This window comes from Amblyomma americanum, chromosome 2 (genome assembly GCF_052857255.1).
Source record: "Amblyomma americanum isolate KBUSLIRL-KWMA chromosome 2, ASM5285725v1, whole genome shotgun sequence".
NCBI lineage: Eukaryota > Metazoa > Arthropoda > Arachnida > Ixodida > Ixodidae > Amblyomma > Amblyomma americanum.
In genome coordinates, this window is record NC_135498.1 from 134,281,432 (window position 1) to 134,295,951 (window position 14,520).

Genomic DNA, 14,520 nt, shown 5'->3' on the forward strand with positions numbered 1-14,520 from the left:
CTCTGTCAACGTACGGAGAGCTCATCACATTCGCACACGCGCGAGCCGAGCGGCCCAGATGCCGACTGGCACCTAGCCTGCCGCGGAGCCGTCGCCGACCTAACCGCGAGCTCCCTTTGGACACGCGGCACGTGATATCGCATCCTGCGCCGCTCTCTCCGTATCTATTTGGTTGTGACTTCAATTTGGCTGTGATTTAATTCCGGCTTTTCTGCAAGACGAAGTCCTTAACGCTATCGCTGTAATAATTTAGCTTATTAATGCGTAGTTGCGTTCCAAATAGGGTCTCGTGTGTCACCAAGAGAGTGCGCAGCCTATATGCCAAAGAGGCACATGCGTTCAACAGCGATAAAAGGGACATAGGGTGTCACTAAATATGGTTGATCTGAAGGAGTTTTTTAGCTTCTGGCAACTGGCCAGTAGGCTCCTGCCAGGAATAGAGATACGAAAGCGATAGCGTGCGGGGAGCTCTGTGCATAAAATCCTCTGTGTGGAGCCCTTAGAAACTATTTGTTGCCCAGATTGGAGTGTGAAAATGTAATATAGGCCAAAATTGGTTCTTAAGGGATTCGCGCAAGGGGATCCCCGGGCACAATCGTGTTCAGATCTCAATGGCGTAAGCAATGCGTTCTCAAAGTTTTGTTGCATTTTATTTATTTTATTGCTTATTGCATCCGGCACTGGTCTCTGCCCTAGGCAGTGGCATAGCCTATTGCTAATTACCTAACAATAAACGTCACCCACGCCCACCTCGCCCTGGCGGCTCGGGGCCAACGCCGACGAATGATACAGCGTGACTGCCCGCTAGGCACGCCTCTCAGACTTTTATGGGGCTGCTTCAAATTGGGAAAAAATAATGTGAGGTCGTTCTGAGTGACACTACGGGCTACGCTCCCTGTCATACGACTGGACAGGATGCGGCAGTAGAAAGGCGCCCAGTGAAGGCATCGGTACAGAACGGCCACGCTTTTGACTGCGCAACCACGAGCTCTTTTCCTCGCGGTTCACGTAGGAATAAACGGTGCGCTACGAAATATTGCAGTGCTTGGAAGGGTTTAACTACAAGTGGAGTTCAACGAATGAAAGCTGGTCACAAAGGGCTGCAAGCGCAGATGTTGTTGTTGTTACCCTCATACAATGGCACATGCCCACACAGGGGGATTGGAGCGCAGATCAGTCTGCGCGCGCCTCCTCGCTCTTCTTTCTCGAACTCATCAGTAAGCCGCTACACGGCGGAATAATTTCCCCGGGGGGCACGAGAATCTCATGCCTGAGAAAGTTAGGCAGATGGACGATGGCAGCGCCACAAGCGAGCCACATGAACGACTTGTATCTTACGGGAATGAGGTTTATCGGTCGTCACCTTGGCAGCGACGTAATTTAAGTAATTCGGTCGGTCCAGCACGACGAAAGGGACATCGTACTTGTACAGAACCTTCTCATACAGTCCTCCATTGCGGGTTGGCCTCCAAAGCCAGACAGCGTCTCCAGGATAGTCAATTAATGATTACGCAGGTCATAATAGTCTCTCGAGCGGCGTTGAGATGCCAGTGTACGTAAGCAGGCGAGATGATGGGCTTTTTTTTTTTTGAAGCGATGTTTATTGCCTCAGGGCATAAAAACTATGAAGTGAAAGATGCGTAAGATGCTTAAATCAATGAAAAAAATGTGGGCTGATTTGATGAAATCAAGAAGCGAACGATGATATGGACCATGTGTCCAGGCAATATAGCAATCCGGATTGTCCGGTGAGAGTCCCACTACCGCCAGGTGCCGAATTCTCGTCGGCTTCAGCGCCGGGCAGTCTCACAACAGGTGGTGGATATCCGTTCACAGTCTCTGTTCTTGCAGACTGGACTCCCGGGGCGAAGATATAAATCTTTGAAATGCGGCCACTTGCGTGTAATAGCTCGAATTAGGGCAACCCAGTCCCGTATCCTCCGAAGCGCAACCTCCTCTGCACGGGTAAGACCATAGGGGAGGGTTACCGCACACGGAGGGATTAGAGCATGTTTGCGGCGCCGGATGTGTTCCTTTCTTGTTAAAAGGAGGGTGGTGTCATTCAGAGTGAGGACTCGAGGCAAAGACGAGGTTGGGGTCGAAGGAGGGGTCGCAGATTCTGCGCGGCTTTGTGCGCTCAGGAGGTCACGCGGGACCCACTCAATACGGATTTGCTGCGGGATGCGAGCCGCTAGACGATGGATGTCTTGGCAGATTTTTGGGGTGCGACTGACTCGTCGTAGTAGGCGTGTGACGTGAAGTGCGTCGGTGCGAATGACAATGCGGGCCGTGGGTAGCATGGGAACGGCGGCCACAGAGCAAAGTGCCTCTTGAACCGCAAGCATCTGTGCACAGAAGGAGGAAGGAGGTTCTGAGAGGCGAAACCTTGACGTTTTGTTCAGAGCAGGCTTGCAAGGACAGTAAACTGCCGTTGTTGTTTCGCAGGCCTGGATGCTTGCGTCAGCGTACATAACGATGGAGCCATGCGGCAGATTGGCGTCTTGCTCTGCAATTCGGTCGCGTAACAACGATGCCGCGCGGGTAGATGTTGGCTGACGTAGATCAGTTGGCTTGTCGCTTTGCTGCACAAAACGGCAGGGAGGAAGAACTGGCGGGGGTGGCTGTAGAATGGAGTGCGATGAAGCATATGCCCTGAGTGCACGCGTTGTGTGTGTAAGGCTTGACTTTAGGCGGCGAGCATCGCGTCGTTGCTACACCAGCTCATCTAGTGTATTCAGCTGCGCATGTTCTTGGAGCGCCACGATCGAGGTAACGCGGGGAAAGCAAGTGATGGCCCTCATTGCCTCTCGATTAACAGCTTCTAGACGATCCCATTGAGCCCTCATCAAATGCTTGAATTGGGCTTGGTAAACGAGGCGCGGTTGCACAACCGCCCACACCAACTGTCGTGCAACATGAGAGTGGGCTCCGCCTGTTTTAGGAGCAATGCGTCTAATCAGACCCAACGCCTGAATTGCATGCTTTTTAGCCCGAGAAAGCCAAGCAGTACAGATGATGGGCTTCTGCTGCACGGCATAGTATCTGGGCAACGGACACGTTGTCGTTGGGGACAACGGGAAGAAAGTATCGTTGAAAACGCGGAGAGTTCTGGCATATAGCAATAGAATGGAGAATACCCGGTGACCTCATGATTTTCCGCGTTATAAGCTTAAGTCACATATGGGTGCACTGCGACTCAGTTGCGATTGTCAGACGACACGTACATGGATAACATGTCATCAGGGTGCGGTTGGTGCGCTCGGCAAGCCGCTCGTCTGCAGGGGGTATGGTGTGGAGAGTCGTAGGTCTGATCCACAAGGCCGGAGCATTTCATCCACGTCATCAGCGGTAAACTATCGTCCACGATCACTTAGAGCACGTGGTGCGCCATAGCGATGAATAACAGATTGTAGAAGAAAGGACGAAACATTACCAGCTTTTGCTGCGACAAGAGCTGCAGTTTCTGCGTATCTGGTGAGGTACTCTGCGCACACAAATACCAAGCGGCATCCTTCTAGAAGCTCTGGGAAAACACCAAGTAGGTCAATTTCAACCATTTTAAATGAGGAACCGGGTGGTTTGACGGGCTGCAAAGGACAGGCCAGCGTGGTGTTTCGTGCCTTATGTTGTTGGCAGTCTGCACATGTGGCAACGTGCTGCTTGGTGGTCTTATAAACTTGAGGCCAATAAAAAATTCAGTGCAGGGTACGGGAGAAGCCTAGATGTTCTCATGTGATGTCATCGAACATAGCGTGCAAAATTTCCGTGCAGAGAACTTTTGGGGGGACCAAAAGCAGCGAAGCACCATCGACGAAATAGTTCTTGGCAAAAATACCATCCTTGATACTAAATGACGTTGAATATACTCTTCATTCTGCCGCTTTTATAAGGGGCTGCAGTGAGAGGTCGCTAGTTTGCTATCGCCTGAAGATCGCCATATATACTTGAGAACGGCAGCGCGAACGAGGCTAAGCAGCCTTCGAAACCGTCTTCTTCGTTGACTGAGGTCGGTAATGGGTGGCGTTACAAGCAGTCTGCATCGCTCTGACGGCGCCCACTTTTGTATGAGACAAAAAAGTTATATTCTTGTAGGCGCAATGACCAACGCGCCAGACGACAAGATGGGCCGCGAAGTCGGATGAGCTAGCTTGAGAATGATCATTGGTGACAGTAGTGAAGTGGAGTCGCTATAGGTATGGTCGGAGCTTGTGCACAGCAAACACAACTGCGAGGCACTCCAATTCGGGGCAGTATAGTTACGCTCACACTTTCTTAACGTGCAGCTGGCGTCGGCAATAACGTACTAAGCCCCATTATGCAGCCGGACAGGCACCGCCCCAAGACCGACGACACTGGCGTAAGTGTAAACCTCCGTCACAGCAGAAGGGTCAAAGCGCCGCAGGAGTGGTGCTGAAGTGAGAAGATACGACCCGGGGATCGACACAAACGAATCCTTACGCAGAAGAGAAGTGAGGGATGGGCGATCTGCGCAAAGTCAATAATGAAGATAAGGAAATGAGGAGAGCCCGAGGAAGCTCTGAGGACTTTTTAGGATGCGTAGAGCTTCGAAATCTCGTACTGCAACTATATATACCTTCTGCGGATCAGGCCTAATACTAACCTTGTTGAAGAAGAAGTAAAAAACTAGAGCTTTGCGGTTCCAAAAAGAAACTTTTTTGAGTTCAAAATGAGTCCCGCTTTGCCGATGCATTCAGGAACAATATGGAGTCTGTCTCTGTGCTCTTGGAAGGTCTTGCCGAAAATGATGATATCATATAGGCAGCAGATACATATTTCCCATTTTAAGCGACTAAGGATAGTGTCGATAAATCGCTCGAACGTTGCATGATCCAAACGGCATCGCATTAAATTCGTACCCGGAGTTACGAAACATGTCTTCACACGGTCAGATGGATGCATCAGAATTTGCCAATCATCAGGTCGCATATTATTGGAGGAGAAATGTGACGCCGAATGCAATCGACTGCGTCGTCAATGCGAGTTAACGGGTTTAAGTCTTTCTTTGTTACGCATTTAAACGAAAGTAGTCAACACAGAATTGCCTAGAATTGTCTTTTTTTTTCAACTAGAATCACAACCGCGGCCCACGGACTGGAAGTTTCTCGGATTACTCTATTGTCAAGCATTTCGTCCACCTGTTATTGAGTTATCTTGCGCTCTGCCGAGGATACTGTAGGGTTTCCGGCGAATAGGGGGTGCGCTTAATGTATTAATTTTACGTTGTAGTCGAGAGGCTAGGAAATAGCTGCACGATACAATGGCGGCAAATCTTAACACTTCGACATAATTCGTCAATATTTTTTGCAGCGTCCGGCGCTCACTAGACGGGAGGGGTTTGTTGATCATGCGCTTAAGCACTGCACAGTATTCATACATTCCTTTCGCTGCCCCTCTACAATCAGAAATAGTTTCAATGGTATGGGTCACATGGTTCTTAAGTCTAGCGAGTGCTCAACCAGAAACAAGACGCACAGGATCTTCTGACACGTTCACAGTCCAGAGTCGTAGGCGACCATCCACTGCCTTCACGACGGCCTGCGGCACGAAAATATTTTGTTCTCCCGTTCGAGACATCTGGCTTGATGACTACTGAGTGTTTTCCCATTAATTTTTCGGATGATTTCCGAGGCACTAATGTTGCCGTCATCACAGGCAGAAGCACATCTTCCTTTAGGGAAGATGTGCTTCTGATACTGGACCTTTCACTGTCTAGTATCGGAAACATGTCATGATATCAGATATGTTATCCACTAATGCGGGATAATGCACGGTTCTCGTGGGGATAATCTTCGGAAGAAATTTCACCTGGCACAGAAGTCTAGCGTTGCACCACCCTCGAGCAAATATCAACACTCAAGATCACGTCCTGTGAGGCACGTCTCAATACAATAAATTTTCTCAACAAAACGGAGCGTTTCGGTCCTATACAAACATAACTTTCTTTCCAAGGCGGTTTTGAAATGAAAGACTCATAACTGACAGAGCAGCACCAGTGTCAACCAAAGCATCCGTTTCAACACTCTCTACACACACTCACACATTGCTCTTTAACACGATGATAGTCAGAGGTATTCGCGAAATTGACCGTCAGGCGACCTTGCCTCCATAGGTCGCACCCCCAGCGGTGGAGAAACGAAGCTGCGACATGAAGATGGTGAAAAGCCTTGTCACTGCGGCGGCGTACCATTGATGCGATCGGAGAAAGGAGTCATTGCGTGCACTGCGTTGGGGAGAAGGAGGCCGACAGAAGGCAGCAGATGGCTGCTCACACTGGGCGTCAATATTGAAGCGGATTGCTTGTTGTACAAGGGGTCGAAAGAGTTGGCCATGCGGGAAAAAGCGGGAAATGTGGCCGCTGCACACATAGCCGTAACATGTCGGTGGGTCCGCTCAGTACCGGAGCTGTAAGATAGCTCGTTGTTGTTTAATGCAGTCGATGGCGTACGTTGCTGGCGATGGTTGTCACATTAGAAAGGCGGCCGAAATTGGGCGCTATGCGGCGTGCTTTAAGCGCCTTAAATGAACACTGCTGCTTTATGACACTGCAACCCTAGCAAGTGTTTCTCGCGAAATAAGGAAGTTATAAACGTCCTAGGCATTTCCCTTCAGAAGGTGCCCTATCTTGTCTTCTAGCATCTGCCTGTTGACAATGTGGCAAAGTTTCAATATTTCCTCGATGTATCGCGTGCATTATTCACCGGGCAGTTTGCCCCTCTGGGAAAGTTGGAGCGCAGCGCGTTCCTTCTTCGCAAGAGTATCTCCAAAAGTCTGGCTCCAGGTCGTGAGAATACAGTCGTGGTTTTCAAACTTAGTCAGACGAGTACCCCGAAGGAAGAAAACGTTCTGGACGCAGGCTCTCGCTGATGAGGCGAGGTCGTCTGTTCTTCATTTCGCTGCTCCTGGGTCTGCGTCGCTTGCGTGGTAGCCATTGGAAGGAATTCTTGAGGCGATAAAGGTGAAAAGGCTGCTACACGGCGGCTGCGGCAGGGTATTGGCAAATTCAGGACGTTTTTACAGAGCACCGATCACCAAATGTAGCGGATGGAATGAGTTTGATGCAGGTGAGAGCTCGACGGATGAAAGCTTGTCGCAAACGGCTCAGAGCCCAGATCAGTCGGCACGCGCCTCCTTCCTCTTCTTCCTCGAACTGCTCACTAAGACGCTTTATCAGTAAGCCGCTTTATTGCCGTATTTATCGTTTCATATTTGATTCATTAGGCTTTCCCAGTGGGTACGATTTGCGAGGGGAAAGAGAATTTCAATGAAATTGTATTGGCAACAATCCGATTCCGTGGTTTAGCGGCCATCACGTTCGCCTGCTTGAATCCCGGTCGCAGCGGCCGCCTTTGAATGAAGGCGGGATGCATAAAAGCAGGAGTGCACAATGATTTTAGTGCGCGTAAAACAACCCGAGGTGGTCAGAATTAATCCGGAGCCCTCCACTACCGCGCCTTTCATACCTCATGTGAATCTCTGATATGTTCCACTCCATACCATATCGTACCATACCATACCATAACATTGCACACCATACGTTACCATACCATGCCATATCATACACGTCATAAACTTATATTTCCGACGTTATGGTATATGTTAGAAGAAAGTGTTGAACCGGACTCATTTATTTTTTTCACTGATTGTAGCTGCTGAATTGGTTCTGTTCGGTGCAAGGCAATCATATCCTGGTGGAAAAGAAATGCGACACGCGTTCAGATTGAACACGCTGTTTCGAGATTTACTCTATGGCCTGGAATTCGTTAAAATGAACCTTTCTGCTCTCTCTGTTTACACGTAGGAGCATCCTCAGGCATCGGAGAAGGCACAGCTCTTCACTTCGCCTCTCTTGGCTGCTGGCTGGCACTCACAGCTCGGAACAAGGCTGCGCTTGACGGCGTGGCCAAAAAATGCGAAGCGAGGGGAGCTCCGAATAAGAAGGTATGAATACAGAAGTTGTAATTATTAAAGGTGAAGTGCTTATAAAAACGCGAGGTCGGATTTACTTTTCAAGTTTAATTGCTTCGGCATGAATGAGATGCCAAAAAAAGCACATGAACCGCTTGAAGGATTATGACATCCCGTGGTGACGGTCTCTTCAAGAGCTCAACGCATCGCGATAGCTCTGCGCAGTCATTAAACCAACCGTTGTTAAGATACTTTCTGACTTATTTAATATTGTATTCTGGAGAAATGGTACAACTAACCAGCGTGGTGGGCTTGTTGACTCACTGCAGGCTGGAAGACTAATTTTTGAGAGGTAGCAGTTAGAAAAATTGCATGACGATAGATGGGGAATTTAAGCTACCTTCGTTTTACTATCCGTTTGCCAATGACGACTTGCTAAAACACGGCGAAAGTAAGTTCTGTATTCAAAGGCTTGCTTAAAACCGAATGCAAAGATAACGTACAACAAAATTTCATCTATCATTCGTTCCAAGAAGTGAAGGCTTTATATAGGGTGGGACAGTGTAGGGCCAAAAGAGACAGCACATGGAAAGCGGTATTCTATAATACTTTGTCTGAGTCTAAGTACGTGCGCGCGAGGAAACTAAGGCGGTGTTTTCTTGAGAACCACTCACTGCAATCATTTCGGTTTTCAGTGAAGGGCTACTCCTGGACGAAGCAAGCATTTTGAGCACAAACCAAGGGCCCTGAACGTTTGCGAAAAGTAATGTGAAGTAAATATTTTTATGTCCAAAGCGTTCAATGCAGCTAATTTTAAGGTGTTCTTTGCCGAAACCTTGTCACGGACTAGAAGACGACAAAGTGGGCTGTGGCGCGGCATGGAGCGCTCGTGCTAGACCGACTGCCAGTAAATCATGCCATAGCCATCTGTCAGGCACATCGGCTTGCCGTCCCGTAACATTTGGTGTGGGGTGCTGGCGGATCATCGCCGTGCTGGTCCTACAGCTTTGGCTTGTTGTGTCAGTCGGGGTCGTCGGCATTGTGTTCCTGGTTCGCACCGCCCGGTTGTGCCCCAGCCCGCCTGAATAGAACCAACCTCGCCGTTCGCCCCAGCCCCGCCCCCCCCTTGACCACCAGACACGAAGAACCGATCTTACTGACCGGACCCTAAGCGACCCGACCGTTCCGCGTTACGTGAGCCCCATGCCGTTCGGTGCGTCCATGGTCCTTGGACGTAGGCTCAAAGTGACCTGTGTGCCGGAAGCTTTGCGGGCCAGTGCTCATGCAATCCTCTCCTCATCACTTTCATCGGGACCGCAAGCCCTGCATCTCTTCTGTGTTCATAACTACGGCCACGGCCATCGTCACGTCTTAGGTTTACACTCACCACTGCTATTCTTCGAATTCGCGCAATCGGGACGATCGCGCGGTGATAATGATGATGTCCTCAGGCTTAATAGCACATAGCCCCTCGTTGTGTCTCGGACTATAAGACGACAAAGTACACTACGTGCACGGAGCACAGAAGCACGGAGTGCTCGCGCTAAGCCCTCCCGCCATTAAATCATGTCATAGGCATCTGTCATGCTGTCCTGTTGATATCGGCTTGCCTTCACGTAGTAATATTTATCACTGTTCACTCCCGGCTGCCAGAGGAGGTAAAAACGCAAGATGGGCTGCGAACCAGTGCCTTTCGAAGCAGGTTATGCACGCACGCTTCTACCAGCGCCTTCTAAATTGCGGTAGATGCAAGGATCCTCCCCATAGAACTTTCGCGTGCGGTTGCAGACTCTCGGGAGGAGTTTGTGCGCGGGCCTACTCCGTGTCTTGGGTTCGGTTGAGAAAGCGCAGATATTGAATATTGGGTATTGGGGCGCCACGTGGCAAAGCCGGCAGCGTAGAGCGTGCCACAACAGGCGCGATAATTCAAGAAAGGATTGAGTCATGACGTAGCAGTTGCTGTTGTATCCTGACAATTTCTCGTTGTGTTCTCGGTACCGCGCGAAAAAAGTGACGTTACTTCTCCAAAATAAATGAACTGGGCAGCGCCCGCCTTGTTAGGTGCGACTAGAAAGCCGATGGTACCACTACCTGCTTTTGGACAACCGTCAAACTTACAGCTATTGCGAAATTTTGCGTCACAGTGGCGTAAATGTGGCGGCAGTTTTGATTTGCACTTTTCTTACACTGAGTCAGGCAGCCATAAATTGACTGAGGAATAATAAAATTTCTCTGCTGGTGCTACTCTGTGCATTCACCTTCAAGAAGATAAAGAAAACTTGTCGGTAGGCTTCATTGCTATGAAGTGTATCCAGGATACGAGTGCACAAAGCTGCGGTTTTCGCGACGAAGTCCTTAATTCCTGCGCCGCGCAGAGCACCTTTTGACCAGTAAAATATGTAATAGTGTTTGTTGGTTTCCCCCAGATAGTAGTGTTATTTTGGTATTTTCGAGTTACATAGGTTTCCCAGGTCCGGTGTGGAGAATTCAGACCCAGCTGCCTTGCAGGAAATTTTTCTCACTTTGAGTGCAGAACCAAGCACATACTTGACTCAACACATTTTTTTTTATCCTGTAGGGACTGATTTGAGTGCTACATCAGTGCATTGATTAAAAATATATTGCTAGAGCAGTACGACAGTGCGAACTTAAGGCCTAGCTGCATTCATTGAGAGTAAGTGGTTATCAAGTGCTTCTTTCTAACATTTATTTGCACTAGAACATTTTTTATGCAAAGTGTTGCACAGATTCAGTGATCTATCATCTCGTCATCAGGAATGCGCTTGCCAGGTTATCCGGTTGGCTCTGACACCATGGTGTTATTCAGCACTGGGTCCTACCGAGACCAAAATTGCGGGTACAAAATTATTGGGATTAAGCATTCACGCTGTTCGCTGCTGTTTTGAGCTAATTTTCTTGATTACTAGATTCACAGGCCCTTCATGGTGGTATTGAAGCACCCCTTGCCTTGTGCTGCCCATCCTCTTACTCGGGAGCTGCAATTCTTTTGTTTATGTGGAACTTCTTAGCTTTCCTTGCAACGAATAGCTGATGTGCGGCAACGTTGCTTACGCCGCCTATACCGACTGATTACTTCACGTATTTCACAATTTGTGCAATTGTATATCAAACCGAGAAGCCTAAATGGGTATTTTTTATTGCCACGGTGTGCCTGCTGGCATAAGGTATTTACAATGATAGGTACCTTTATCAAATTCTCTATGAACATGACCAAAACACATGAACCGTACAGCTACTACACCTTTATAGTGGTAATACATTCATGCATCGGAAGCGTGTCGCCACAAAATTCTCTTTTAATGCTACACATGAAACGATATCTCATGAGCAACCACGAAAGTAAGGAGGCCGCATAACTAAAAGCGCATTCCATCGACGTCAAACAAGCATGCGCTTTATCATAGTGGCCAAAACACCTGTTTTCAGGTCACCGTTGAAGACATATTTCTCGACATGTATATTCACGCATGGGCATTGATGATGAGCGCATAACGACGATTTGTTCGCTGTTCCTTGAAGATGTCATTACTTCGCCATTTCTTGTGAATCTGTACAAGCCTGCTCTACTTTTATTGCATGTTGATGGGTCCAACCACTCCTACCGTTTCTCATTCCTTTTAAAATTTTGACTCTTGAAAAGATTTTTAACTTGACCGATCTGCCTATTTGTTAGGAAGCAGTGGCTTGAATCATTATCTCGTAAAGACCCTTTGATGATGGATTAAGTTGGTTTATATACCCTTCAGTAATGCCAGTTGGTAAAAGTTTTAATGACACTGACATGAGCCTAAACTTCCCTCTGCTGAAGTTTCTAAGCTATGGTTCACATGATGTTATGTAAGGCAAATGCTAACTGCCCGTGGCCGCAGCGTCTCCCACTCATTTCTTGACGGCATTTTGTGCACATGACTGCTTAAATCAGAGCTTGTCAGTTCAGACCATACTAAAAGTAACGGCCCGGTATAGAACTTGACGGCAACTATCATGACGGTGCATAGAAGGCACTTTTAAACCGGCAATAATGACTGAGCATTTCTCCTTACCTGTCTCTCTTTACATTTTTTCTCCTGCTGCGCTCAGTGTTTTTCACCTCCGTTCAAGAAAAATTATTGCCTTCAGAGAATCTCTCTCCTGCGTCTCCAGTACGCTGCATATCTACACCGCAAATAAAGTCATACATTTCGTTGTCATAAACGGAGCCAATAATGCAACGAGATCTCAACATCGTAAATAAACGAAGACTTCCACTCGAACCACCACTCCGCGAATCAAACTTTTCTCTAAGTTTTTAGTCGCCCCTTTGAGCCCCTGCCCGTAAGACGGGTTCCTTGACAAGCTCCTCATTCGCCCCAGAAAGTGATGCGGCACAGTGCGTTTACCGACGCGCGCCATCTAACCAATGTCCCCTAAGCCTCCTAACCTGCCCCTCGGCTAACTTCTGCCGTTTAATGCAATCACGACTCGTCATTAGACATCCTTCACGGTACCGTACCTTAGAATTCACGTTGCGATGCCTAGCTTTAGGTACGCGAAAATAAATTCAGTTCATACCGCCGGAAGATATTCACTATGCAAGCCGGACGCTGGCAGACGATGAGATGGCTATCGTTACTCCAAAGACGACTAACCGGAAAACAGTTGCTGTAGCGGACACAAATTATGATAAGGACCGTACGCAATGACGTAAAGACAGTATTGCTTCTCTCTTGAATCAAATCGGTCTAATCACAGAATAACAGAAAAGCCATAGGACTTAACGGGTTTTGCACTCTTGCTGTTGTGATGACCCCCATAATGCGCAGGTCCACACGGGACGGAGAGGCAAAGAGACACCGTATGACTCAGTTTAAACAAACAGATATATTCAATAATTATACATGATTAAGATTCAGAGGCTGGGGCATCCGAGCTTACGCGCCGACGACTTCATGGGGGCGATGGAGTGGCTCCGGAGTTGGGCTCGAGCGGTTGCTGGCAGAAGCTGCACGCCGTCGGGCTTTGGCGTTGAAGGCCCTCTTCGCGAACGATGTCGTCCTGAGCGTCCCCCTTCCGTACTGCTTCTCGATTTTTATATCCTCTTCTCCACACTCCCTAGGGTGAGGACGCCCACGCCGGAGGGGAAGGAGGGGGGGCTAGGGCTTTCACTTGGGCGCACAAACATACCACCGCACTTATTGTCTCGCCCCCCTCACGTGTTGAGTCCGAGGGAAAGAATGTTGTCTTCGAGGTAGCGCATAGCGTCGGCTGTGGTAAGGCGCGCTCTGGCCCGCTGACAGTTCCCTTGTCCTGGAATGTGCTCGCGAGGGCCGCCCCTGGAACCGCCACGCCAATTGGGGAGGATAAGCCCGTTTCCCCGCGGCGACGGCGGCGGGTCCCTTCGTTCTGGTCGTCACTCAAAGAGCATGGCTGGGTAATTGATGATGCCGCTGTCATCTGGGTCTCCGTCTACGCCGCGCCGTCGAACGCGGAACCTCGTAGCACACACAAGGAATGTACCTCGTAGCACACACAAGGAATGTACCTCGTAGCACACACAAGAAATGTACCTCGTAGCACACACAAGGAATGTCACACTCGCTCACCCTCCAGAAGAATGTTCTCCGAACATTTGAGTCCACGCAGCTCCCCTTGTCTTTCTGAATCGCCTCGCACAGTGCGTCCGACAAAACACTTTTCGCTGCACTCAACACCACTGCACAACACCATATGCCTCCGCTGTCATAACTGGCGTCTCCAGGGGCAGCACTGATCTTCTTTTACAGATAAACATGAAACTCAGCACCCAAGCCTCTCCTTTCTAGTCCAAACTGGACGAAATAAATTTACCACAGTTACAAAGGAGCTCCCACTTCTAGCACGATCACGGCACAGACAAAAATATAGATAACGAAAGGAAGTAGGGCAGGTTCTGCATGCGCTCCGCATGCTCTCCTGTGAAGGTGTTACTTAATGACAGAAAGGTTTAACTACCAACTCCGATAACTTAACACATAAGCACATAGCAATGTTATGAGCTGTGGCATTACACAATTCTAACCAGTTCAAAACTCCGCTCTGTTTACGCCATTAGTCCGACTTAGCTTTCCGATTTCGCAGCGGATATCGGCCTTCATGAGTCATACTAAGTAAGTTTGTGACCCTTTGTCTGCTTTGGGACTCGCGAGGGCTCGTGGCAGGAGCCTCCCCTGGCGTTATCTGCGCGGCAACCTCGCGCGCTTCTTCTTCTAGCAATGCATGAAGTAAATCCGGTGGCATTCCGGCCGTCACCTCTGGCGCCTGCCGAACAAATGCAGGAGAGGGCGTTTCTTGCGAACTATCTGCGCGCTCCGCTTCACTTCTGTCCCCATCAAAATCCGCGCTTTCCCTTTCCTCATTTCGTGAATACTGAACCGGTGCCGACTTGAGGCGATTTGCGTGTATCCTTATCAAGCGCCGGTTCACGTCTCGGACTCTGAAGTTTACCGGAGAAAGCTTCTCGACAACCTCGCACGGTCCTCTCCACTTCGTCTGGAACTTACGAGCTAGCCCAATCTGCCTTTGGCAGTTTTCAATGTACACGCTGTCCCCCACATT

At 49.0% G+C, this 14,520-nt stretch overlaps 1 protein-coding gene across 1 annotated transcript in view; it reads left to right on the forward strand.

The window, feature by feature from the left end:
* Positions 1-14,520, forward strand: part of LOC144119107 (3-oxoacyl-[acyl-carrier-protein] reductase FabG-like) — a 128,487-nt gene that overhangs the window by 50,384 nt on the left and 63,583 nt on the right. The window contains exon 2 of the mRNA XM_077651822.1: positions 7,820-7,959. Within this exon, the coding sequence (XP_077507948.1) occupies positions 7,820-7,959 (140 nt within the window). The remainder of the gene's footprint in view (positions 1-7,819; positions 7,960-14,520) is intronic.